The sequence below is a fragment of the Ahaetulla prasina genome, chromosome 2 (genome assembly GCF_028640845.1).
Source record: "Ahaetulla prasina isolate Xishuangbanna chromosome 2, ASM2864084v1, whole genome shotgun sequence".
NCBI lineage: Eukaryota > Metazoa > Chordata > Lepidosauria > Squamata > Colubridae > Ahaetulla > Ahaetulla prasina.
Genome location: NC_080540.1, coordinates 137,815,868 through 137,841,613, shown reverse-complemented (window position 1 = coordinate 137,841,613; position 25,746 = coordinate 137,815,868). Strand labels below are relative to the sequence as shown.

General features: G+C 44.1%; 1 protein-coding gene and 1 long non-coding RNA gene across 4 annotated transcripts in view; one reads left to right on the top strand and one right to left on the bottom strand.

Annotated features, from left to right (window-relative positions):
* Window positions 1-101: 101 nt before the first annotated feature.
* Window positions 102-23,027, bottom strand: LOC131191993 (uncharacterized). The gene is made up of 3 exons (XR_009153621.1): window positions 22,638-23,027; window positions 2,021-2,237; window positions 102-233 (listed from the first exon to the last, which is right to left on the bottom strand). It is a non-coding gene; the product is annotated as an uncharacterized LOC131191993 (long non-coding RNA).
* A 189-nt stretch (window positions 23,028-23,216) lies between these two features.
* AATK (apoptosis associated tyrosine kinase) overlaps window positions 23,217-25,746 on the top strand; it is a 121,095-nt gene continuing 118,565 nt past the window's right edge. For 2 of the 3 annotated variants that reach the window (XM_058170711.1, XM_058170707.1), the window contains exon 1: window positions 23,353-23,616. In XM_058170711.1, the coding sequence (XP_058026694.1) occupies window positions 23,529-23,616 (88 nt within the window). In that variant the 5' untranslated portion in view covers window positions 23,353-23,528. The other variant, XM_058170710.1, reaches the window with a different exon arrangement.

The window sequence follows — 25,746 nt, the reverse complement described above, 5'->3', positions numbered from 1 at the left end:
CCAAAAGCTCTTCTCTATTATGTGATGCGATGGAGCCTCTTCCCAAAAAATTGGAAGAGGATATATGTGTCACCCTTGTATTCATTTCCTTTTTTTTTAGTTTTCAGTGTTTTTTAAGGTGGGCCAATTTCACAATAAAAGAACAGACAAGAACAGTTGCAAATGTTTGTTTCAAATAGTGTTATTTTCCTGCAAGTGTGTTTCATCTTTATCTTCACTCATTCCCAAAGGGCCTGCAATAGAAAATACAATATCAGTTACACAAAAATAAAAACAAAGATTTGAATATGACCTATGCTAGAGTTGTCCTGTTCTTTATTTGGGGGGGAACTTTGGGATATTAAGCAGCTGCCATGATAGGCATGGAGCAGAATCTATTTAGCAGAAAGCAAAATTGTTGAGTTACTTCTCTCCCTTCCCTTATTTTTCTTTCTAAGAATACTTTGGGCGCTGAAATGGGCTGGGATATGCAGAATATTATTTATTAGATTTTTCATTCCTTCTTTATGACTAAATTAAGACAGTAAACCTGCATAACAACTCCATCCTCCTATTTCCCCACAACTACTGGTACTCTGTGAGGGGAGTTTGGCTAAGAGATTGTGACTGGCTCAAGGTTACCCAGCCAGGTTTCATGCCTAAAGCAGGACTAGAACTCACAGTCTCCGGGCCTCTAGGCCAGCACCTTCACCACTACACCAAATTGGCTCTCTGTGCTTAAGACTAAAGTTTTGCTCTGCACCATGTCAAATTTGTGTTTCTTTAATTTAAGAGATCAACAAACAGCCCTTCACTGTGATCTATTCACTATTTAACTCTTTTTCTGCCCCAGTTTCTCGTTTTCTTTCTGAAACCGATATCCATCCTGGCTTTAAAAATCTTCTATATTGCTGTTTGGTAATTTGCTTTTTACCTGATCAGTTTTGCCAAAGGACGGTTAAATATTAATTTTATTTAGGGAAATCTTCACTCAATTTTATATGTGAAATTTGAAAGAGTAAAATAATACCAAAGGCATGGTCTTAGATTTCAGCCAATGTTATCAAGACATTAGTGGACAATAACTTGTGAGATATAGAGGTGGGTGAGTTAAAATCAGTACGAGACTTCCTGTTCTTCATCATTCTCTGTTCCTGGAGCTTCCTTATCTACTGAATCAAATCTTTGAAGGTTGCTTATGTCTGCTTTCTACCTCCTTTAATATTTCATGTATTTTCCAAAAATCAGTTATGGTTGCGTTCATGCAATATACTTATATCAGATCAGTTGGAAATCTAATGGTTGCATTTATAAAACATGTTGAGTTTCGGTAGAGCTCACCTTGGTTTAGATTTATGTGTGTTAGGTCAGTTGTGTGAATCCAGCTCTTTAGTTAATATCGGTCAAAGTGTTGTGTGCATCTAGAGAGCAGATTTTTTCCTTGACCAGGTTAAATATGCCTGGATATTCCCTCATTGTCAGGATATTAAAAGGACACTTATTTCACCTCTTCACCTTCAGGCAAGTCACCTTGAATAACTAGGCATCATTTCTAAATCTATAAATTAGAGAGACCTGTTTCTTGCCTTATATTGCAGCCATGGGGGTTGAGATAATAATATAAGTAGGACATAAGTGTTACATAAGTGTAGGGTTTCTGGGGAAAAATATTCAGAACTGAAAATGTTGTATACATTTCAAAGATGAGTCAAGTGTCCCAATCTATTTCTGTTTAAGCTATTTCTTTTGCTAAGGCAAAACTTTGTATAAATTCTAAAGAAATCTCTGCTGCCAGGTGGCAAAAATATCTGCCAGAGTGTTCCTATATCTTTTCTGTGCATATTTAAAGCGACTTAAGGATAAACTTAAATGTATTATTTGAATTGGCACATAGGTGGCTTTTTCATGAGCCTGACAAAGCAAGGGATCCTTTCTTTAATCAATTACCCTTGATAAGGCACATCTCAGAATTTGATGTACAACAGCACAGTGGTTCTGCACCACTGAGCAGATGTTCCAGGACAGCAGATCCTAAACTCACCTCAGGGTGCAGCCCTGCAAATCAAGAGATGCCCTGCTGTTATCTCTGCAGTGATTCCCATTTGCCTGCAAAGTGCTATTCCAGCACACCAATTCAAGCAGCGTATCCTTTGCACGGGTGTGTTTTTCAGCACTTTCTTTAGGCTGGGTGAAATGACAGATGTTACATCTTCAGCATAATTAGAGCGTAGGATTGCTTCCTTGTCTTGATTTGTGTTCTAGGCATACAGCAGAAATAAAAAGAGTTCTGAGCACCAGAGCTGATTATGGGCTTCAGGTTCCTCCTCCTCCTCCTGAATAATAATTTTCTTCTTAACTGAATAGTACCTATTTTTTATCTTTTTATTTTTAATTAAGTAATAATAGAAGAAAAAAAAGACACAGAAAAATACATATACAGTATTATCAAGAAAAACTGCATAAAAGTGCTTCAAAAGATGAACCTCCCAAAGTATAACATATCATTATAACAGTTAACATATACAGTTTTCTATATATTTATCTAGTGCAAATATGATTGAAGTGCTATATATTTATTTCTAATACATTTATATAACTATAATTATTTTTGACCTGCTATATTTTGTAGAAATAAATCCCATATTTTATTACAGTGATCCCTACAAAGCCTACATCTATAGGCAATCCACTCATAGATGGCAAGTATGCTCAGATTTTCAGTCATTGAGTAAAAAGTCCCATACATTTATCTTTCCAATGTTGCAATATTAATCTTTTGCTCATAGTACTATTTTGCTCATAGACTCTAGAAAGAGCGCAGAGAAGACCAACAAAGATGATTGGGGGACTGGAGGCTAAAATATATGAAGAATGGTTGCAGGAACTGGGTATGTCTAGTTTAATAAAAAGAAGGACTAGGGGAGACATGATAGCTGTGTTCCAATATCTCAGGGGTTGCCACAAAGAAGAGGGAGTCAGGCTGTTCTCCAAAGCACCTGAGGGTAGAACAAGAAGCAATGGGTGGAAACTGATCAAGGAAAGAAGCAACTTAGAACTAAAGAGAAATTTCCTGACAGAACAATTAATAAGTGGAACGACTTGCCTGCAGAAGTTGTGAATGCTCCAACACTGGAAATTTTTAAGAAAATGTTGGATAACCATCTGTCTGAGATGGTGTAGGGTTTCCTGCCTGGGCAGGGGGTTGGACCAGAAGGCCTCCAAGGTCCCTTCCAACTCTGTTGTTATCATTATAGTAAGGGCATAGAGAATCCATTTATGTTGTCAATTTGTCAAATTCCATGTTCCACTGATCAATTGTTCTGTAAGGAAACTGTCAGGAAATTTCTCCTTAGTTCTAAGTTGCTTCTCTCCTTGATTAGTTTCCACCCATTGCTTCTTGTTCTACCCTCAGGTGCTCTGGAGAATAGTTTGACTCCCTCTTCTTTGTGGCAACCCCTGAGATATTGGAACAGTGCTATCATGTCACCCCTAGTTCTTCTTTTCATAAGACTAGACATATCCAATTCCAGCAACCGTTCTTTATATGTTTTATCCTTGAATCCCCTAATCATCTTTGTTGCTCTTCTCTGCATTCTTTCTAGTCTCAACACCTTTTTTACATCATGACAACCAAAATTGAATGCAGTATTCCAAGTATGGCCTTATCAAGGCATTATAAAGTGGTATTAACAGTTCATGCAATCTTGATTCTAATTATCCTTGATTCTGATTATCCTTATTATACTTCTAACAGAATGCTTTCTTAGTCCTTTTTTATATGGCGTTCAATTAATGCGCAGAAGCTTTTGCACATGCGCAGAAGACGTCACATGTGAGCGAAGCGCACGCACATTTGCAAACCAGTAGGTGAATTTTACCCCTGGTAGAAACAGTAGTCAAAAAAATAAAATGCTTTTTCGAGTTTTAAAGGATTTAACAAATTGTTCCAGTATCTTGGATAGCGTGTATGCTGAAATTGTTGCTGGTTTAGACAATATTGTTGACAAATGTGGTAGCTATAAATATTGCCATTGGGTTACATCTGATAGATGATACTTATCTCTTAACACAGCATATGTTAAAATTCATCTTTATTGTCTATCAGTTGGTCCAAAGTCAATATCTCCAACTCCATCCATTTTTTTTCCATATCACCATCTGTTTCCTAATTTTAAAATTGGGTTTCCTCATAAAATCAATTTAGCATGGGAAAAGAGGTCAAATCTTCTTTTCTTAGACATTACATTCTGTGGGGTTTTTTTTAACTGGTATAATTATTTCTGGAGATATGAGAGTTCTAGTGTATTTTGGTCCTAATATTAGCTATCCAACCAAAGGTGCTATATATGTGTATTCCAAAGTTGCCCAAGTTGGACAGTTGACACTAGTTGTTGGGCTACACTATTTAATATCTGACAATAGGTAAGCATGATGATATAGCTCCAGATTCAGAACAAAAATCCTCGCTCATTAAATGTTAATAGCATTTTCTGGAAAGATATTCTTAGAATTGAGGAACCCAATAGAAATTTTGGGTTCCACAGGTTCAGCCACATATTCATACACGTCAGACCTATTTCACTAAAGACAAGCATCATAAAATATATATTAAAGAAGGGGTTTCCATCCTTGGCAACTTTAAGCCTGGAGGACTTCAACTCCCAGAATTCTGGGAGTTGAAGTCCACCAGGCTTAAAGTTGCCAAGGTTGGAGATCCCCTGTATTAAAGGATGTGCCTTATCATTGCTTCTGAAAGCAAACAATTTTTAAGAAACTTGCAGCTTGTCAAAATAACAGGCAACTTTTTATGCCTTTTTATATAGGAACATGAAAGATTTATATTGATGAGGGTTCATTGTTGTATGGAGTATTGAATTTGTGTGGTATTGTACATGTTTTTTCTTATTTTAAATACTATACATGGGAATTACTAACTACTCAGAATCTAATAGACTGAAATAGCGTTGAAGCCTAAGAAAGTATGTAAATTTATATGAGTTGACAGAGAGAGAGAGAGAGAGAGAGAGAGAGAAGGGGGGGAGAGGGAGGGAGCGAGCGGGAGAGAGAAAATCTACCTGTCTACCTATCTGACATAGAGAAAGATAGAAATAGATAGATATAAGCCCATCCCAATCCATCACATATATCCAGTGATGGGATTCAAATAATTTAACAACCGGTTCTCTGCCCTAATGATTTCTTCCAACAACCAGTTCACCAAACTGCCCAGAAAGTTAACAACCGGTTCTCCCGAAGTGGTGCAAACTGGTTGAATCCCATCACTGCATATATTTACCTCATGGATTTGTAATCTGCATTTTTATTTTTGTTATTTTAGCTTTATGTTCATTGATTTTTTAGTACTATTAATTGTTTTAATAAACATTTATTGTTTCAGTTCTATGTGTATGTTGCAAGTATATTGACTGTAAAGAACTAAGGTAAATAGTAATATAAAAGGTTGTCTTTGGAACAAGGAAATTCCATGTCTTGAGAAAAATACAGTAACCTGAGAATGACCTCAAACAGTCAACAAAGATGTGGCTGATGAAATACTTTTGTAAACTGGATTGATCTAATTGAGATGTGACTGCTATTCCTATTATGTACACAAATATACACACACAACACACACTATTGTTTTGTAGACTTAAGTAGGAGAACCTGTCCTTCTACCTTACCACTTTGAGTTCCAATCTTTCTAATTGGAGTTGGATTTTTAATTACTTCAATTCAAATGGATTGATTTGGTCCCACTGGGGTGATTGGGCTTCAGCCCCTGCTGGAACAGATTTGGGCATGTATTTTGTACTTTGAGATGTCTATGCTAGCTGGACCAAAAAGCAAAAAGACTTCCCATAGATGAAGACCATACTGGGGAGATCTGTCTCCTAATACTAACCTAGCTAGCTTTTCAAATCCAGAAATAAGAATAACTTTTGTATGTGCATATCCCTTTTATTTCTCCACCAAAAAGGAAAAAAAACAATTTAGGGAGAAAAATTGTCCACCAACCTGCTCCTACCTGTGTTCCAGGAGTGAAACAAATGAATAGAATAGAATAGAATAGAATAGAATAGAATAGAATAGAATAGAATAGAATAGAATAGAATAGAATAGAATAGAATAGAATTCTTTATTGGCCAAGTGTGATTGGACACACAAGAAATTTGTCTTAGGTACATTTGCTCTCAGTGTACATAAGGAGAATAAAATACATTCATCAAGAATAAAAAGATACAACATTTAGTAATAGTCAAGGTTACTAATAAGCTATCAAATCTGTTCTATTTTCACGAACAATAATGAAGTCCGAGAGTTTAAGTATTAACAGGCTTTATTTGGGAAGCCAACATTCAAGAATAACTATCAGAGCCAACATGCTCCACAGAACAACAACATTCCTTGCCTTGACAGCAGCTTAAATAGCTAGCTGTCAAGTCTGAAGAACCAATCAGAAGGCAGCCGGTTTCCCGCTTTCGGGCTAGCCGCGCCTGGACCAATTAGAGGCAGCTAGCAACAGGCAAAGGTTCCTTGGGTCGTAACTCCGAGGACATAACACCCCTCACCCCCCAGACAGCGCAAGCGTAGTCAGCAAGGTACGCCGGACGACGTCGGCTCCGCCCCGATTTTCTTAGTATAGGGGCCGGCGTTGTAGGAGTAGGAGGAGCGGGGCTGTCATCTCTGCGCGCGGCTGGAGACTGCGCCTGTGGACTATAAGCCGGCTGGAGCGTCGCTGGAGGGCCTGAGACCCCAGGTAAGGCAGCCGCCGAGATCGCAACGGGAATAGAAACTTCTGCGGGTTCCGGCTGGATACCCGAGAACTCAGGCGTGGCGCCGTTCGTTGTAGTGGGGGTGGTTTGGTTAGGGATGGCACCAGTTGTTGAAGATGGGTTGATGTTGTGTCTCACCCGCTTTCACCGCAGCCGGGGCCTTCTTATCTGCTTCTGAACGCTGAGGAATGTCCTAGTATGCCTCCCAGCCCCAGCCCTGGCTCCATGCCCAGACAGGCTGAGGAGGAAGAAGTACCTCCAGCCCCCAGCTCTGGCTCCATGCCCAGGCAAACGGAGCAACTAGACCCCTCCCCCTCCCCCACAGCATGTGAGCCTGAGGAAGGTCAATTACCAACAGCTGCAGACTGGAGTGACCCTTGCTTCAGAAGAATTGATAGGCGGCGGCGACAGAAGGAAGGGAGGGGCAGGCCTGGATAAGTGCTGAGTCATGGAGCCACACCCCATGGCCTATATAAAGGATCTGCTTTCTGGCATTCTCTGAGTCAGGCAAAGTCGAACATATCTTGCTGAAGTCACTTTCTGGTCTCCTGCCTGCCTTGAGAACTTTGCTAGGACTTTGGCAGAGCTGCAGAGGCACGCCTGATTCGGATTTCCCTGACCCGGTCGTCAGCGGAGGAGTGGGACACGACAGTTGATTTGGTCAGGGGGTGGCTCACTCACTCCAGGGACCCTGCGACGTAGCTGGTTCACATGGCGGCGCCACTGGCGACCATCCTCCAGTTGGACCCTATAAGAATAGGGCCCGGTTAGTTGGGTGATTTGGCCTGAGAGCCATCGGTTGCCAGTCCCATAATTTTCCGTGTATACTAAGTCCCCTGCCTGGAATGTTCTGTAAGGGGAACTTGCAGTTGTAGGTGTGTCAGGGGCAAAATTCGGGTGTAGGCGATCTAGAGTGGTCCGTAAGCGCCGACCCATTAACATTTCAGCCGGGCTTCGGTTAGTCTCTGGGCAAGGGGTGGTATGTTGCGCTAGGAGATATTGGCATATCTTTTGGTGCCAATTTGCGGAACTCAGGCAGCCCAAAGCCTCCTTGGCTGAGCGTATGGCCCTTTCTGCCCGGCCATTCCCAGCCGGATGGAACGGGGCCGTGGGGGCGTGGCGAATGCCCAGCCTTGTCAAAAACTGCCGGAAAGGTGCCGAGGTGAACTGGGCTCCGTTATCGGTAACGATAACGTCGGGTAGCCCATGGGTAGCGAATAGACCGTCTAAAGCTCAGATGACTTCCCCCGCCGTGGGGGAGGGTGTGAGGACGATGTCTACCCACTTCAAGTAGGCATCGACTAGAATCAGAAAAGTCTGGCCTAGGAAGGGTCCCGCGAAGTCCACATGGACCCGCGCCCAAGGGGTCTTGGGAAGCTCCCAGTTCCTAACTGGTGCAGCGGCCGGAGCAGGTCTGGAGGTCTGGCATTGGGGGCATCTAGTCACCCAGGCCTCGATCTCCTGATCCATGCCCGGCCACCAGACGTAGCTACGACCCAGGGTTTTCATTCACACAATGCCAGGGTGGGCATCGTGCAGACAAGCCAAGATGCGCCGTCTAAGGTTGGGGGGAACTACTACCCGATTCCCCCACAATAGGCATCCCTTAAGGACGGACAGCTCATGCTGCCGACGGGCAAAAGGCTGGAAACTGGGGGCCACCAGTCCCCGTGGCCACCCCCGGCGCACCCAGTCCAAAACTGTAGAGAGAATAGGATCCCTTGCAGAAAGGTCACATATAGAGGTGGCGGAGATGGGGACGTCCCAGTCCTCAACAAGAAGATAGGGGATGTTGGGGCAGGGTCCGAATCTGTCATAGGGAGGGGGCAACAACTAAGCGCGTCCGCGTTCCCAATAAACTTTCCTGGCTTATATATTAGCTGATAGGAGTAGGCAGCCAGGAATTCCACCCAACGGGACATACGCGGGGATAGGATTTGGGGTGTTTGTCTGTTCCCCGACAATAACCCCAATAAAGGCTTATGGGAGAAGAACCGACCATAGAGGTAGTCGTGGAATCTCTTGATTCCAGCTACCGCGGCTAGGGCTTCCCGATCTAGCTGGCTATAATTTCATTCGGCAGCCGATAAGGTGCGTGAGTAGAACGCGATAGGGGCCTCCGAGCCATCAGGGAGTAGATGGCTCAAAACGGCCCCCAAACCATAGGGGGAGGCGTCGCATGTCAAGGACAGCGGCAAACAGGGGTCGTATTGAACAAGCACAGCCGCCGACGTGAGGATGTCTTTGACAGCCTGAAATGCGTTAGCAGCGGCCTGGTTCCAGTGCCAAGGGGCCTTGGACATCAAGAGTCTGTGGAGGGGCTCAGCTAAGGTAGCCTTATGGGGCAAGAATACGGAATAGAAGTTAAGGAGCCCCAGGAACACTTGTAGTTCCACCTTATTAGTTGGAGTTGGGGCGTTCCTAATTGCCTCGATCTTAGAAGGCGCGGGGTGGATTCCCTTGGAATCCACCAGGAATCCTAGAAACTCTACTTGTGGCACCCCTATGTGGCACTTATCTTTTTTTAGCTTCAACCCCGCAGTCCGGAAGCGGCTGAGGATGGCCCGTAGCCGTTCGATGAGTTCTGATCGGTCGATGGCCGAGATCAGAATGTCGTCGAAGTAGGGCACAACCCCCGGAAGCCCCTGGAGCAACCGCTCCATCAAACCCTGGAACAACCCGGGAGCTATGCTGACCCCGAACTGTAGGCGGTTGCACCTGAAAGCGCCCCGGTGGGTGACAATCGCCTGGGCCATGGCGGTCAAGTCATCCACCGGGAGCTGCTGATACGCCTGGGCGAGGTCCAGTTTAGCAAACACCCGCCCAGGCCCTAATGAGTGAAGCAATTGCTGTACCACCGGAAGGGGGTACTGATTTGCTTGCAGGGCCTTATTAATAGTACATTTATAATCGGCACAGATCCTAATGGATCCGTCCGGTTTTAGGGGGATCACAATAGGGGTCTCCCAGTGTGAATACTCAATGGGTTCTAGGACTCCTTGGGCAATGAGTTTATCAAGCTCCTTATCTACTTTGGGATGGAGCGCTAGCGGCACCCTCCGCGGCTTTAGGCGGATTGGGGCAACCTGAGGATCCAAATTAAAAGAAATTGGTTGTCCTGTGTATTTGCCTAACCGGCCCTCAAATACATCGTCAAATTCGGAGAAGAGTTGGGCCGGGGTGTCTAGGTCAGTGGTATGGACCCCCAATACGTCAAGGTGTAGAGCAGCAAACCAGTCTAAACCCAGGAGGCTTGGAAGGTTGTCTCTAACTACTATGAGGGGTAAGTGACCCGCAAAGGACCCAAAGGAGACATGAAGAGAGGTGCAACCCGCAATAGGAATTGGGTTTCCCTGATAGTCCCTTAAATTAATTTGACAGGGCTGGAGGCACCGCTTTGTAAACTTAGGTAGTAGGCGCCGCAGGGTATGCCAAGCAATGAGGGACCTCGAAGAGCCGGTGTCAACCTCCATCTTGAGAGGGACACCTTCCAGATGTACCCTGAGGTAAATCTTGTTGGCGGGAACTGCGGCGGAGGCGTGGCTGACAGCGGTTTCAGCGATGATCACCTTGCGATCAACAGCATGGCACTCGTCAAGGCGGCGTGGCATCTTCTTGGCACCTTGCTTGGGCTTCACTTGGGGGATGGTACCCTGGTAGGCGGGGAGGGACGCCCGCCAGACCCGCGAAAGATGGCCCTTCCGGCCGCAGTGGCAGCAAATCGCTGTTTTAAACCGGCAGTCCGAACGGTGGTGGTTTCCACCGCATCCGAGGCACCTCCCTGAAGGCCTTTCCCGTCACTGCTCCACACATTTTTCCGAGTCGCCTTGAGGCGGCTCACTTCGTCTTCTTCGTCGGACGGTATTTCGTCAGCTATGGTCTCATGGTGGACTGTTTGAGGCTTGCCTTCGGCAGCAGTCCCAGCATGGGACCTCTGGATCTCGGCTGCCGATCTTTCAGACATCTCAGAGGCTCGCACCTCATCCATGGCCACTTGCAGGCTTACGTCTGTGCGGGCTAGAAGGCGGTGCTGCAGCCGCAGGTCTCGAACCCCGGTGACCAGTTGGTCCAATAACATTTCATCCAATTCCCGAAATTCGCACTCTAGCGCGGCGACACGTAGGGAAGCCATGTATTCGTTAATGGATTTCCCCACCTTCTGAAAACGCTGTCTGAAAGTGTGTCGCCTTGCGATGCGGGAAGGAGCCGGAGAAAAATGAGCTCGTAATTTATCTAGCAGCATCTCCCAAGGAACAGAGGAGACCTGTTGAGGGGCGGTTAGAGCCCTAGCTGTGGCAAAGATCTCACAGCCGCAGGAGCTCAAGAAGAAATCCCGCTTCGTGGTGCTTGACAGATCTGACAAATCGTTAGCTTGAAGGAAGCATTCAAAGCGCTCTAGATATGCGTCCCAAGCCTCGTTAGCTGGCTCGAACGGTGAGAATGTGGGAAGCGTAGTTGTCATTTCGGCGGCGATGGGTGTCCGGCCCCCGTCCTCGTCGCCAGTGTTCTATTTTCATGAACAATAATGAAGTCCGAGAGTTCAAGTATTAACAGGCTTTATTTGGGAAGCCAACATTCAAGAATAACTATCAGAGCCAACATGCTCCACAGAACAACAACATTCCTTGCCTTGACAGCAGCTTAAATAGCTAGCTGTCAAGTCTGAAGAACCGATCAGAAGGCAGCCGGTTTCCCGCTTTCGGGCTAGCCGCGCCTGGACCAATCAGAGGCGGCTAGCAAAAGGCAAAGGTTCCTCGGGTCGTAACTCCGAGGACATAACAAAATCATACTAGGAAACAAATAAAAACAATATAATTGAAAGCTACAAGCAACATGGTTATAGTAGTAAGTGGGAAGAGATAGATACTAGTAAGGAAGAGAAGAATAATAGTAATACAGTCTTAGTAAATTATTTGACAGTGTTGTGGGAATTAGTTGTTAAGCAGAGTGAAGGCATTCGGGGAAAAAGTGTCCTTGTGTCTAGTTGTTTTGAAGTGCAGTGCCGTATAGCGCCTTTTATGTCCAGGATGTGAGGGGTCTGTAGCAGTGGTGGGTTGCCCCCGGTTCGGACCGGTTCTATACAACTGGTAGTAAAACTGGCGGGAGGCTCCGCCCACTGACCCAAACGTCATCAAAACTCTTCTGCGCATGTGCAGAAGCTTCTGCGCATGTGCAGGAGAACGTGCGCATGTGAGCGGAGCAAGCGTGCATGGGGGGGCACGATGCTAACCGGTAGTAAAGGTAAGTAGAACCCACCCCTGGTCTGTAGATATTTTCACAGCCCTCTTTTTGACTCGTGCAGTATACAGGTGCTCAATGGAAGGCAGGTTGGTAGCAATTGTTTTTTCTGCATCTCTAATTATCCCTTGAAGTCTGTGTTTGTCTTGTTTGGTTGCAGAGTCCTTAAGACATGCAAGATAGGAGGAAAAATATGCATAACCCTCAATTGTCCTCCCAGGTTCACTTGATTCCATTACTGTCTCCATGTAAAGGAGAACAGCTGTAAGGGCCAAAGTCTGGAGGTCTCAGTCCTCTTTTTTCACAAGCATTCTATGTCTTCACATCATGGCCCTGATTTCTCCTTTTGGATAGCAACTTGCTAGTTGCTGGTGTTGACTTCTGCTGGTGATCTCAGCAGACATTATCTCCTTAACTTTGAAATGGGAGAGAGAGAGAGAGAGAGAGGGCCTTCACAACCTGCGCTGTCATTCTGGTATGTGAGACATTGTGGTGAAAATAGAAAAAGAATGAAAAAGAGACAGTAGGTGTATACAATCAAAACACAGGAGGCAAACCTGTTATAAATAACAGCTCTAGCCAGGTGGCAAGATACCTGGGTAGAAACATTTCAAATAATTCAAAGAGAATTTTTCTATAAGTAACGGTTGGAGTTATTTCCTATAGTTTCTGAGATTTTTGTTTTATTTATCTTATGACTGTCATTAAAAATACCTTAACAAAGTCTAAGTGGTCTTTGCTTCCTTGATTTGCCCAGCAGTGTTGGGTTTCACAGGTCTATTAAAAGGTAAGAGTCATTGGGAGCTGGGTGGAATATAAATAATGATAAAAATAAAATAAAAATGAATTCATCCATGTAGCAATGTTGACGGACTTTACTTATCAAGGAAAAATAGGTGGGCGTGGAATATTGCAAGTATATCAGACACTTGAAGAAGGAAAAAGGGCTTGGAAGAATGTCAGAAGGACAGTGAAGAAGAGGCACTGAAGTTAGTATACCAGGGAGGCTAACTGAATGCTGAAGAAACCAAACTGGCCTACAAGAAAGACTAAATGAAGATTAGAAAAGAAACATGGCAAGGCAAAGTATTACACGGCCAGTACACTAGGAGCCACAAAACCTGGATGGCATGGCCAACTCAATGGCACTCTTACCCAGTCACATGACACACACCCTCTCAGTCATGTCTACCTTTTGTGGCTCCCGGTGGCTTCTGTTTGAAATGGGTCTCTCCCTCCCTCTCATTTCTGTTTTTCTCTCTTTTTCCTCTCCCTCTCCCTCTTTTCTTTCTTTCTCTTTCTTTCTTTCTTTCTTTCTTTCTTTCTTTCTTTCTTTCTTTCTTCCTTCCTTCTCTCTCTCTCCCTCTCTCTCATTTGTTTCCCTTTCTTTGCCCCCTCTCATTCTCTCTCTCAAGCTATCTCTCATTTCTCTCTTCCTCTCCCTCTCTCCCCTTCTCTCTCTCACAATTGTTTCTCTCTCTCTCTTTCCTCGCTCTCATTTCCCGCCATATTTTCTCATTTCTCTTTCTCTCTTTTTCTCCCCTTTTCTCTCTCTCATCTCTCTCTCTCTTGCACACACACACACACATGTACAAGCGGGATACTCTCTTGTGCCGGGATCAGGGCTGTGGCAGCGACGGCGACTTCTCTTCCCGCTGCCGCCACTGCACACTCCTATGAGTATCTGGTCACGCTGTACAGGAGAGCTGGAGCTCTTCCCTCCCTGCATCTGGTGGTGGTGGCTGCGCCTCCCCGTTCCCCTCCTTCCTGAGCCAACACGAAGGGGACCGCGACTGGTGCTGAGCTGTCCACAAAGGACACGGAACTGCAAAAAGCAGCCGGTCGCAGGCAGGATGCAGGAAAAAACGCTTGGGGTGCTTCAGCCCAAGGCTTGCACCTTCTCGAGGTGGAGAGCAGGTTGCGCAGCCAGGTTGGGCCAGTGCCTCAGGGCAGAGAGCAGGTTGCACAATTGGGTCGGCAGGGAGCCACAGGAGAGGGGTCAAAGAGCTACATGCGGCTTTGGAGCTGCAGGTTGCCGACACCCGACCTAGTTAGTTGCTGCAAGCAGTGCACAGACTGACTACAAACAGCAAAATGACAAAGTAACAACAATGATATATGACAAACAACTGCATGCAAAGTAGCATTGGACTATCTGTAAGAAATATTGCTTGCCTGCAAGCAAGAACTGGTAGGACTATAAAGTAGACCGGGGCTGTCAAACTCCTGGCCCACGGGCTGGATGTGTCATGCGCCGGCCACGCCCACATCTGGTTTAGCAAAGGGGGAAAAAGTCCCGACATGTCATGTGATGCCGCCATGATGACGTGAGTTTGACATGGGGTGAAATGTAAAATTTGTTACTACCGGTTCTGTGGGCGTGGCTTGGTGGATGGTAATGTGACTGGGTGGGTGTGGCCAACCTTTTTTTTTAAACTTTTAAAAGCATTTTTCCTACAACCTCTTCAGCTGAAGAGGCTGTAGAAAAAATGCTTCTAAAGCGTTCTGGCGATCCCAGCTGAGTTGCCTGATCCCTTTAAAAGCAATTTCGGCCAAAGAGGCTGTAAAAAAAAATTAGTTTTAAAGGGATCAGGCTACTCAGCTTGAGTAGCCAGAACCCTTTAGAAGCATTTTTTTTACAGCCTCTTCAGCCAAAGAGGCTGTACGAAAAATGCTTCTAAAGGGTTCTGACAATCCCAGCTGAGCCACGTGATCATCAGAAGCTTTTTTTTTATTTTTAAAAGCATTTTTCGGCCGAAGAAAAAATGCTTTTAAAAGTAAAAAACAACAACCAAACCTCTGATGATTGCGCAGCTCAGCTGGGTGTGGGCGGGGGAGGGGGAGGGGGGCTCAGGGATTTTTGCTACCAGTTCTCCGAATCACCCGCTGCCATTGCTACAGGATTAGGAAATCTGGTCCGAACCGGGAGCATTTCACCCCTGGTTTGACACCCCTGAAGTAGACAAAGCAATAGAAAATGAGGAAAACTACAGTGCTCTGGGTATTTAGAATTTAAACAGGCACTTGCCACATAACAACCCAGACTTAACAATTGTTGGTAAGACAAAAAAGTCTGAATAGTGGACATTGTAGTATACGGAGACAACAAGAGAGAAGAGAAAGAACCAGAAAAAAATAACAAAATACAAACATCTGCAAATCAGAAGTAGAATGACCGTGGCAATAGAAAGAAAAGATAGAATCAATAATGTCTTGAATGCAATTCCAAAACATTTGGATCACCACTTAAACTCTATCAGCATTGACAAAATCTCCATCAGTCAACTGCAAAAGTCAGCTGTTTAATTGGAACAGCTTAACATTCCCTGTCCTTGGGAAGGACTCAGTGGGTGAATGGGGGTGCCAGGTCCAGTCTGAATTGGCAGTGAAAAATTCCCATCAGTCAATTGCAAAAGACAGTTTTACTTGGAACAGTTTAACACCATCAAACAAAAACATCTACCTATCTCATGTCCTTGGGAAGGACTCAATAGATGGATGGATGGAAACCACCCATATTATTATGGGTGAAAACCATAATAATAATCTCCTTGCATAGTAGATTATATACTCAGGTCAGTCTAGAAGATTTCACAAACTGGTTATAAACAATGACATGACACAGTTGCCAAAATGATTTCCTGGAACTTCTGTAGAAATTATCATGTGCCGATAAATTGAAAAATTGGTGGGAACACGGAGTTGAAAAAGTAATTAAAATGTGAACAGGTTAAAATAGTGTGGGATTTCTGAATATAAACTGATGAAGTTTTGGCTCAAAATACATCACAGTAGCTATTGTTCAAAAGAAGAATGTAAGTAATTGATATGGCAATACCAGGAGATAGTAGAATAGAAAAGAAAGAATTGGAGAAGATCAGAAAGTATCTGAAAATTGAACTTGAAAGATTAAGGCATAAACTGACTCTGGTGATCTGTGTTTAGTGGCACACTGGACCATACCAAACAATCTTGGATGGTTCTTAGATAATGTGTCAATTACAAAAAGCAATACTGCTTGGATCCTGTACATATACCACATCAATATTTTATGACATCCAGGGTTCTTGATGTGTATGAAAGCCAACACCAGCTAAAGAATTGGCAGTTTTGATTTCACATTGTTATGTATATAATAATGATTATGATTTCTATAATGCAATTTCCTGTTTATTAACATATAGATATGTGATTAGGAGTTTCAGCTCATCTTGCCCTTTTGGGAAAAAGATCAAACTCACCAGTGTTAACAAAATCAAATTTTATTTTGAAAAGATAATCGGAGATAAAAGTCTGTGAATTTTAAAAAAAGAGAGAATGCGGTGATCCAGGCCAGCCACAGGATGATGCTGGTCTGTTACAAAAGAGACAGACAATGTTGCAGTTTAAGATCACAGACTACCAGAATAATATTTTCCCCGCCAACCTGAAGTCAGGAATGCAAGGCCCAGATTATAATGCCTATGTCCTCATTTATACGGAGAAATAGGAATCATTTTTTTTTTAAAAAAATTGAATTTATATCCCGCCCTTCTCCGAAGACTCAGGGCGGCTTACATTGTGTAAGGCAATAGTCTCATCCTATTTGTATATTTTTACAAAGTCAACTTATTGCCCCCCCAACAATCTGGGTCCTCATTTTACCTACCTTATAAAGGATGGAAGGCTGAGTCAACCTTGAGCACAAAGCTGAGAAAAATAAAATTATCCTAATACATGTCTGTAGCTAGACTGTTTAGCTATTGCTCTAAAATGATAATTTTCTTGAGAACCCAGGTTCCATCTGGATCAATTATCGTCTTCCAGATTTCTGACAAGTTCAAACTTTAATCAGAGGCTATATGAAATGATGTTAGTCTTGTCTTTTCCCAGCTTCGTTTCCCATCTTATTTAATTTCCCAGTTCTGCCTTTGTTTTTTTAAGGAATCAGTTTTCTACCCATAGAATAAAGGGAGGGGCTGAAGTATTCATAATATGAAACAGAACTCTCTTTTGTGGGAATGTGTATTTTGCATGTGGGAAGCAGCTTGTGTACTATGAGTGCGGGTAATATCCAGAACAAATTGCAAATAAACACATGTGAGATCTCTTTCTGTATTGCACGCGAGGCTGGTAAATTGATGCATGCAGGCTTGATAGATATAGATTTTACAGGCATGCTGAATATCCAGGGCAACAGCCTAAAATAGAGGCTGTCTTTGCTGGTGCCTGCTGTATTGACAAAATGCACGCATTCGTTTTTCTTCAAGAGAATGAATTGGGTACCAAAGGGAACATATTGATGCCAAAGCCATTATCATTTAGCACGTCTTTTTTGTGGTCTGGGGAGTGATTGGAAGTATGGGTTACATTAGTGTTACGCACAACAACTTGCTCAGACAAAACATGTGAACTTTGAACATTATTATTATGTTATTAATTATTTGCTTAAAGCCTGCATGGCTATTTCTCTACTAATCCAGAGGGACAAAATTTATAAGCTGTTTTCAGGGCAGAAAAGAGAAAGTAAACAAAGATGTTAAGTGTTATTAAAATTACACTGCTTTCCTTTGGCGAGAGCCAGCTTGGTGTAGCAGTTAAGGCATCAGGGTAGAAACTGGGAGACTGAGAGTTCTAGTCCTGCCTGGGCAGGAAGCCAGTTATGTGCTCTTGGTCCAGTCATTTTCTCTCAGCCCTAGAAACAAAGCAATGGCAAGCCACTCTGGAAAAGCCTTGCCAAAAAACCCTGCAGACTTGAATTGGACAGGATTGAACAGATGGGAAAAAAAACACACTTTCCTTTGCAGCAGTGCCTCACCATTTGATCATTTTATTCCCCTTGGTTCCAGATTCTTGCTCCAATTCAGTACACCTCTTCCTTCATATATATATATCAGAGGAGCTATATTCTCACCCCTCTCCCCTTGCAACAACCTGCCCTCTGCTTGATGCCCTGGGGGAAAAAATGCTCTCAGCTGGAACAGCAAAGGGTTTTCCTTTCCATATCTTAATTCCTAAGAAGGTTCAGGTTATTTTGACACAACATGCATGCAAATACACCCTGTTTTTCTGTGATTAAAAGCACCATTTTTTGTGACATCCAAAAGAGGCTGCCTGAAACAGCTGCCTACTCAGCTTGATGGGAGGCCAGCTCTGCAGTCAGGACATGACACACTACTACTGTATCTAGAGCAGGGCTTGTGTTTGTGTAAAACATACAGACCAATTCTTAAGTAGTGGAGGAGCTCCAGTAGAAGAAAATATCTGTAGCACAGGGTTAAATTATGGAGTCTTGGTGATCTCTGAGCTTGTTTTTTTCTTTCAGTGTTTCATTACTCAACTGGTAGGTAACCTTTGCTGCCTTTTTATATGAAGGAACTTCCCCTGCCAGTTTTGGTGGGGGTGATTTCCTTCATTAGAAGAAGGAAGCAGGTTCCTTCATTGCTGTTTTCTTCCTGATTGTTTGTCTAGTGCTAATCCCTGCTTATCTGACTGAGCGCTGCTACAGGGAATGTGTTGCAGTCTTTTGGCTTTACTCCTAGTCCAAAAGTAATTTGATTGACAGAATGGAGATCTGTGGAGTATATTTGGGGGGTGGGGTGTAGGAGTGGAGTGTTTTTGATACATCAAGATAGCTCTCCTTTCCATCACAGCTCCTCCTTCTGTGCCTCTATCAGTTGCTGCAATAGATTTGAGATTAGGTGCTCCTTCAAAATGGTGCTAAATCTGTATAATTGAAGATTACATGGCAGATGCATCTGATGCAGTAATTCCAACTTTCCTAGAGTGTGAGCCAAAATTGCTGTTGAGGAAATGCTCAGCAACCAGAGCAAAGGGGATGCCCCCCACTGGTATGTCAAGTACAAAAATGTTGGCTGAGATAGAAAAACTAGTCTTTAAAACTCAAACTGCAAAATAATGATTCTAATGAGCCTTTGCAATGGGCTGGAGATGAAATGAAAAAGTCATAAAGACATGATATTTAAACATGCTTATGGTGTATTTTCAGGTGATGCTCAGAGAGCTATGACAAAGAACTTTAGGTGCTGTTGACTGTGCTGTCAGACAGAACATGGAATCAATACAGGTAGTCCTTGACTTACAACTGTTTGTTTAATGACCATTCAAAGTTACAATAACACTGAAAGAAGTTACTTACGGCCATTTGGCACACTTACGACCATTGCAGCATCCTTATGGTCATGTGATCAAAATTCAGATGCTTGGCAACTGACTCATATTTATGACGGTTGCAGTATCCGGGAAGACATGTCCCCAACTTTTGGACCTTCTGACAAGCAGTCAATGGGGAAGCCAGATTCACTTAACAACTGTGGTATTAATTTAACAACTGCAGTGATTCACTCAACAACAGTGGCAAGAAAGGTTGTAAAATGGGCCAAAACCCGTTTAACAAAAGTCTCACTTAACAACAGAAATTGTGGTTTAAGGTGTATCCTCCCCTTCAGCCTCCACAGTGGGAGGGAATTTATTATGCCTGCTCTTTGGTCAGCTTAGTTTTTGGGTTGGTTTGAGAGGGGGAGTTTTAGGCTGGGCTGGATTCTTATAGACATTTAACTGTCTTCAAAATTTACCCCATATTTTATATCCACACTATTTGGAAAAGCCCCCAGTGGAGTAGGTTCAGGGACATAAAGTTCCATTATTAACCAGCTGAGATGGAGGCTGTAGAATTCGAGGTCCCTCAAGAAATCCTTACAGACAACAGAGACAGCTCAATAAACCAAATTAAGAATCTAGCTCTCTCTGAAGTTGTCAATAGTTTTCTGGGATTCGTTCTCCCTTTTTTTCCTTGGAGGTCTCCAAAGAAGAATAAAATCCGTTTTTCTTAACTTTGAAGAGGCAGCTGCTTTCTTACTGATGAAAAGGGATATTATTTAAAAGCAGATTGTGTGCTAAGCATTTCTGCTCCCACTCAGGCAAACTGCTTCAATAACCACCCATTAAGAGTTCTGCATTCTGATTTTTACAAGTGGGAATTGTAGCTGCATACAATGCAATATTATCTTGTACCCCAGGAAGAAAAAAAGAGTAAGCTTGAAAAGCATCAGGGGTAGCCTTTCAGAGAACATTTGTTCACAAGGAGACCTTTATTACCCCCATCTTCTAACGTAAGATCTATTTATGGTAAGATGACATCTGCAGCATCATGTTCTTTGCGAGTCTGATCCTCTGAAAAATTAATAGTATATACTAGAAGCCCAAACTTTAAACATTAAAACAGACCGTGAGAAGATACAGCCTCCTTGCTAGATTTCATCACATTTTCAGCATATGATGCATACTTTGTTGAAAACATTCTGGCGTTGGGCTTTAAATAAAGTAGCTCTCAAGACAGACAACTCTTAATCAGCTTTTATAACTATTTTAACTGTGTCTTGAGCCCTCATTTTCCGCACTGATCATTTCTCTTTTCATCTGAGAACATCCAGTTCTGCAATCTACTTTTAGACCAACATAATACTGCCATCCACAAAGATGAGCAGCAGAAGGTATGTTCATCGTAACTTCCATGGAATCTGCCCTAATGGCATGGGAAATTCAAAATGGTGACAATTGTAGTTTGGTAAATTAGAAGCAGTTGTATGTTAACAACATCTCACGGAACCAAAAAACCTTGGATTTCATCATCTGACTGATGGTAGCAGTTACTGAATGCAACTGGATGTGGCGATTTGTGTTTAAATCCATTCTATCTTGAAGGTCATTGGCAATCTTCAGTATTTCTAAGCCTTATTACTGGATTATTGGTGAAGACAGAATTACTTCACGTGGAAACCCTTTTTGTTTTCTTTTTAAATTGCCTACAAATTCAGAATTGCCCCACTTGTATCAGAATCCAGGTTGCTAGGCTTGACTATCATGCCATGTATGATAGCACCTGTATGTAAGTTCCCGGCCACTGGTATAAGATTGTGTAATACATGCTCCCTGTCCTCTATTTCTGATGGGAATAACAATGGGGAAGGGGACTTTGTAGAAGAAGAAAGTGTTTTGTGCAAAACAAGCCTGGCTTTTCAATATACATGATACATTGAATACATTTCTAACACCTTCCTGCTTAGGACTCCAACAAGCACTTTGCCTTGGGCCTCTAAGCAGCAGTTCCACTCTCATCCCTTGGCAAAGCTCATCCACAGAGGTTAGCAAAGGGGATGGAATTTCATTTACAAAATAGAAAGGCTGCAGATCTCTGCCCCTTCTCCCTTTTTGCTGTATGTATGTGTGTATGTGCTAGAACTTATTTGAACTGTCTACTGCTGAAAAAACTCTCCCACTGATTGGTGTGCCTTGATAGTGTTTCCAGGGACACTGGGGACAGGGGAATTGCTTGTCTTTTTCAATGCTATTTTTGGATTTTCTGTGTATTGTGTGCTTTCTTCTCCATCCTTATGCTATCCTGATGGTCTAAACACTCTATGTTGTTATTGATTTATTCCATTACTATGCTGTTTCTCTGTCCAAGTAGGCATGCAAGATGCCTGATAAGATAAAGATTTAAAAATACATCAAAAGCGGTGCAATTAAAGCATAAGTGAACATTCTACATCATGACATCATGTTAAAGCGTCAAGTTGCCTATTCTGAGTATGTGGAGCTAGGGAGGGCATATATGCCTGCTTTTCTTAACCTGGTGAACTTCCCATAATCCCTAGCCACTTTGACCCGGTGTTGGCTGCCAGCAATGGGAGATGGATTCAGACACATTAGTCTGTAAAAGATTTGGTGTATGCCAGGCCTGTGGGCGAAAATTGCCATCTGACACCATTTCAAAGCTTTGGCGGGGGAGAGGGTGTTCTCGCATCATGAATTAATAGCAAGAGGGTCGCCTCAACCTGATGACTGTGTGCCATGCATGCATCACACCGCAGAAACAAAAAAGCACCCCAGCAGCCCACTAGCATATCTACCATGGGGAACTGGGGGAGGTGGGGGCTAGATATGAACGCTGCGTGGAGGGTGTGGGAGATCGGCCTTGCGATTTTCACGAGAGTCCCATACCCCTTTCCCGCTATAACTCTTGCTATCTAGAAGAGCGCCAGAAACAGAGGCGAGCGCGGGGGGCGTCGCTCTTAAGATTCGCCTTGCGCCGATTTTGCAAAATAAATAAAATAAAATAAAATAAAATAAAAAATCTCCCGCTTAGACCAGCGTCACCCGAAAAACCACGACCCGTTGGGTGAGGCCGGTATTAGTCAAGGGCGCCGCTCAGGCTCCAAATGGCTCGAAGCGCGCAAGCGGACGTGCCGTGGCCCCGGTCCAGGCGGTTCGAAGCCTTGCTCCGAGCGGGAAGCCCGCCGCGCTAGCGCGTCCGGGAATGAGGGAGCGCGTGAGGGGGAACCGAGGCTCGCTTGCCTTGGCCGGGCGGCCGGCCGCCGTAAATTGGGCAAGGCGCGCCCCCGCAGCCGATGCCCCGCTGGTGCGGGAATGAAGGACGCGAGCGCGCGGCCGAGAGAGCGCGAGCGCGCGAGCTCAGCCGGGTCACACTTGACTGCACGTGCAGCGACGCCCCTTCTTCGCCCCGGCGCGCGCCAAACCGTGGCACCTGGACAAGCGCTGCCCGGCCGCCTTTTCTCGCGCTCCCGCACCCCCCCCCACCGCCCGCCCGCCTGCCCGGCCCCGCTCCGCTCCTTTCCTGCTGCTTACTGCAGTGTTGGGGGGAGGGCAGATCTGGACCAAGATGGCGTTGCTGCTGTTGCAGTTTCTCCCAGGGTCAGCACTGGAACAGCTCCCGCCTTTGCTTTCCCATTAGAGCCGGCGACAGCGGCTCTGAAGTTCTGCAGTCGCTCGGAAGGTTCTTTCCCGCCTGGGCGTTATTGCTGCCCTCTGGTCGTTTCGTTTCGCCGCTCTAGCTTCTTCGCTACTGTGGAGGGCTCCTGTTTTGGTGCAAAGCTTCCCTCTGTGGCAGCCGGACGTTGGGGGGGAAAGGGGTGGTGGTGGTGAGCCGAGCGTGAGACCGTATATTTTGGACTCTTGCAGGCGCTCGCGAGGCTGTGTGCATTCTTTGGGTGACGGCAAGCAGTCCGACCCGGCACAATTTTATTTTGCTGTTGGCATCGTCTTTTGTTTTCATTTGGCGCTGCAGCCCCGAATTACCAGGGCGATTGCACTATTAATTAATTAATTTTTTTTTTGCCTCAAAAAACAGCCCCTTATCGTCGTGGTGGTGGTAGTTCTTTAAGTGACTGTCTCTAATGCTACCCTTTGCAAGTGTGGCAATTTCTAGCCGAGCCCACTTCATCCCGTGGATACCTGAAGGAGACGCATCGGGATAATAACATGGAGGAAGAGGAGGAGCTGCAGTCTTGAATTCCCTGGCTATGCTGTCAAGAAGAGAGGAGATGGTGATTTTTAATGTGACACCCGTGCAACTTCTGGAGTTGTGAGAGCTTTTAATCTCCCCTGCATCCCACCGCCTCACCTGCCTGGTGCCCACCGCCTTTGCTATTTATTTATTTATTTGTTTTTTTAATCTACTTTTCGTTCTCTCGTCTTCGTACTTCCCACAACCCCCCTCCCCACTTTTCTGCTTTTGCCATGGGAATGGTGGCAAATCTCTTGGCTATTGTCATGTCGGCTTCATTTTTCAACCCCAGCTTTGCCTTCAGTTCGCACTTCGACCCTGGTAAGTTGATTTACTTCTGGAGCTTTGGAGTAAAAAAAAAAAAATCCCCCAGATGCTCAGATGACTTTTTTCACTTTGCAAAATTAGTATGTTCCACTGGCCTTCCTATTTTCCTCTGCGATTTGGTTTTCCTATCCTTGCTTTTCATCTCTGCCACCAAAAAGGAGTTGAATTTTGTAGCATGTTATTTGTCTTGCAGGTTACCTGTGCTCCCCCCACCCCCAGCCCTGATCCTTGCGGCACTTCTTTGCATTGTTTTAACCCTTTGCTGAAACTGTTCCAGCTTATATAATAGTTGATGGCAATAAAGGGAGCAAACAACAAAACCCTCACACACTGCTTTCGGTTTGGGTGTAATGTTTTTAGAAAGGTTCCAGAAGAACAGCTCTTTCCTGCAAAGTTACATCACCAATAATCAGCTATTCCACCCTTTCCTTCTCACTGGTCTTTTTGGCAATTGAGAGAATGTAAAAAGAATTCTTGGGCATTTTGGTAGGAAGTAAGTAGATATGGAGACCTAGTTGTTCCTGATAGATGTGCAAGTATCCTTGCATGTAACAAGATGTTGACCATACCAGCTGTTTAAACATAGATGGCTTGTGTAACAAGCTGTGAATTGCCTTTTTCTTGCCTGGAAAGTTGCTTTGAATTTCAAAGAGGTAGAATTGTAGACAGGTTTGGGGTCAGAGATGTGTCTCTGCATTCTTGACATGGTTGCTTTGAATAAAGTCAAAAAAAAGAAGGAAAAGGGTAGTTATTCACCTGGGACTGGGCCTTCTCTGTGGTGGATGGCAGACTGAATTAATATCCCCCTGGTGGAATGATTGATTTACCTTAGTCAGCCATCAACCTTTTGGCTGGGTAATTGGTAGTCCTTGATTTGTGGAAAAGCAGTATGTTGTCTTGGCAAAGACCAGGTTGTGTTGCAGTCCCTGACTTACATCTTCTGGTAGTGGGTTTCTCTGCTTTTTCCAACCAGATATCCTCAAAGGTAGAAACGTATTCAATTTTCCAGTTTCTTCCTAGAGGGGTTTTGTACCCATTTTCTGAATTCTTTTTGCTTATGATTATTGAAATAAACTTCCAAGTTTCTGTGGTTTTCATATCACTCCCTCCCACCCTCATACCTTGGCTCTTCATCTCTCTTCACTGATTTGTTGGTTTCATAGACCTTATCCGTATAAACTGTTCAACTGACTTAGAAACGGGTATGAATAAAAGATGAATTTGGCTTTTAACACCCTCAAATGTCACTTTTCTACCCTCCAGTGCAATCTTCAAGTGAAAACAAACTGCCTTGTTCTGCTATGGTTAAAAAAAATTGGTACATTTTTCTAGATTCCACTGCAGTTGTATCTGGCAGGCCTGGAGTGAGGTTTTGGGCTCTATTATGGATTGAAAGATCTCCTTAAAGTCATTGATTGGGTATTAAAAATGTGTGTATATTTGGAGGTGGGGGTGAAGGAATTATAAACAAACAGCACTTTATTTGTTATGACTTGATTTATTTGTTCCGATTTGATTTGAGTCCTTTATTGCTCTGTTAAATTCCACAACAAACGGCCCTACAGTGCACAACAATGAATAAGGCTCCATCCCACACTTCCATGAAGGCAGCCACCCACAATCCCACAACAAAAGCCAGTAAGCAACAAAACCAATTTGCAAAGGCAGAGAGGAAACCCAAAGGCAAGGTGCAAGCTCACTGGGCAAGGTCTAGAGTCAAGATTCACAGGGCAAGCAAGGCAAGTCCATGGGGCAAAGACAAATCCACAGGGCAAAGGCACAAGACAAGGCACAGGCAGAAACACAAATCAAGGCTGAGATCCCCCTCACCCTGCAAAGCCAGGGGAGTGTATGCAAAGCAAACAATTGTTCCTGAGAAAGATAATCTCTCCTGGCCTCTGTTTAAATCAGCCCAAGCCAGGTGTTCCTTGTGAGGAGGGGAAGGGGTGACCTTCTCCTAAGCAGCCTCACACAATTCCTTTGAGCTTGCCTGCTCTCTACTCTAGCTGCCCTTGGATGGGGAGGGGCAGCTGTTCCTCATCAGAGGGGATCTGCTGCCTCTCAACACCATTACCTTCTACAGCCGATCCCTTCCCTGTGTCTGAAAGGATAGATATCCCTCTG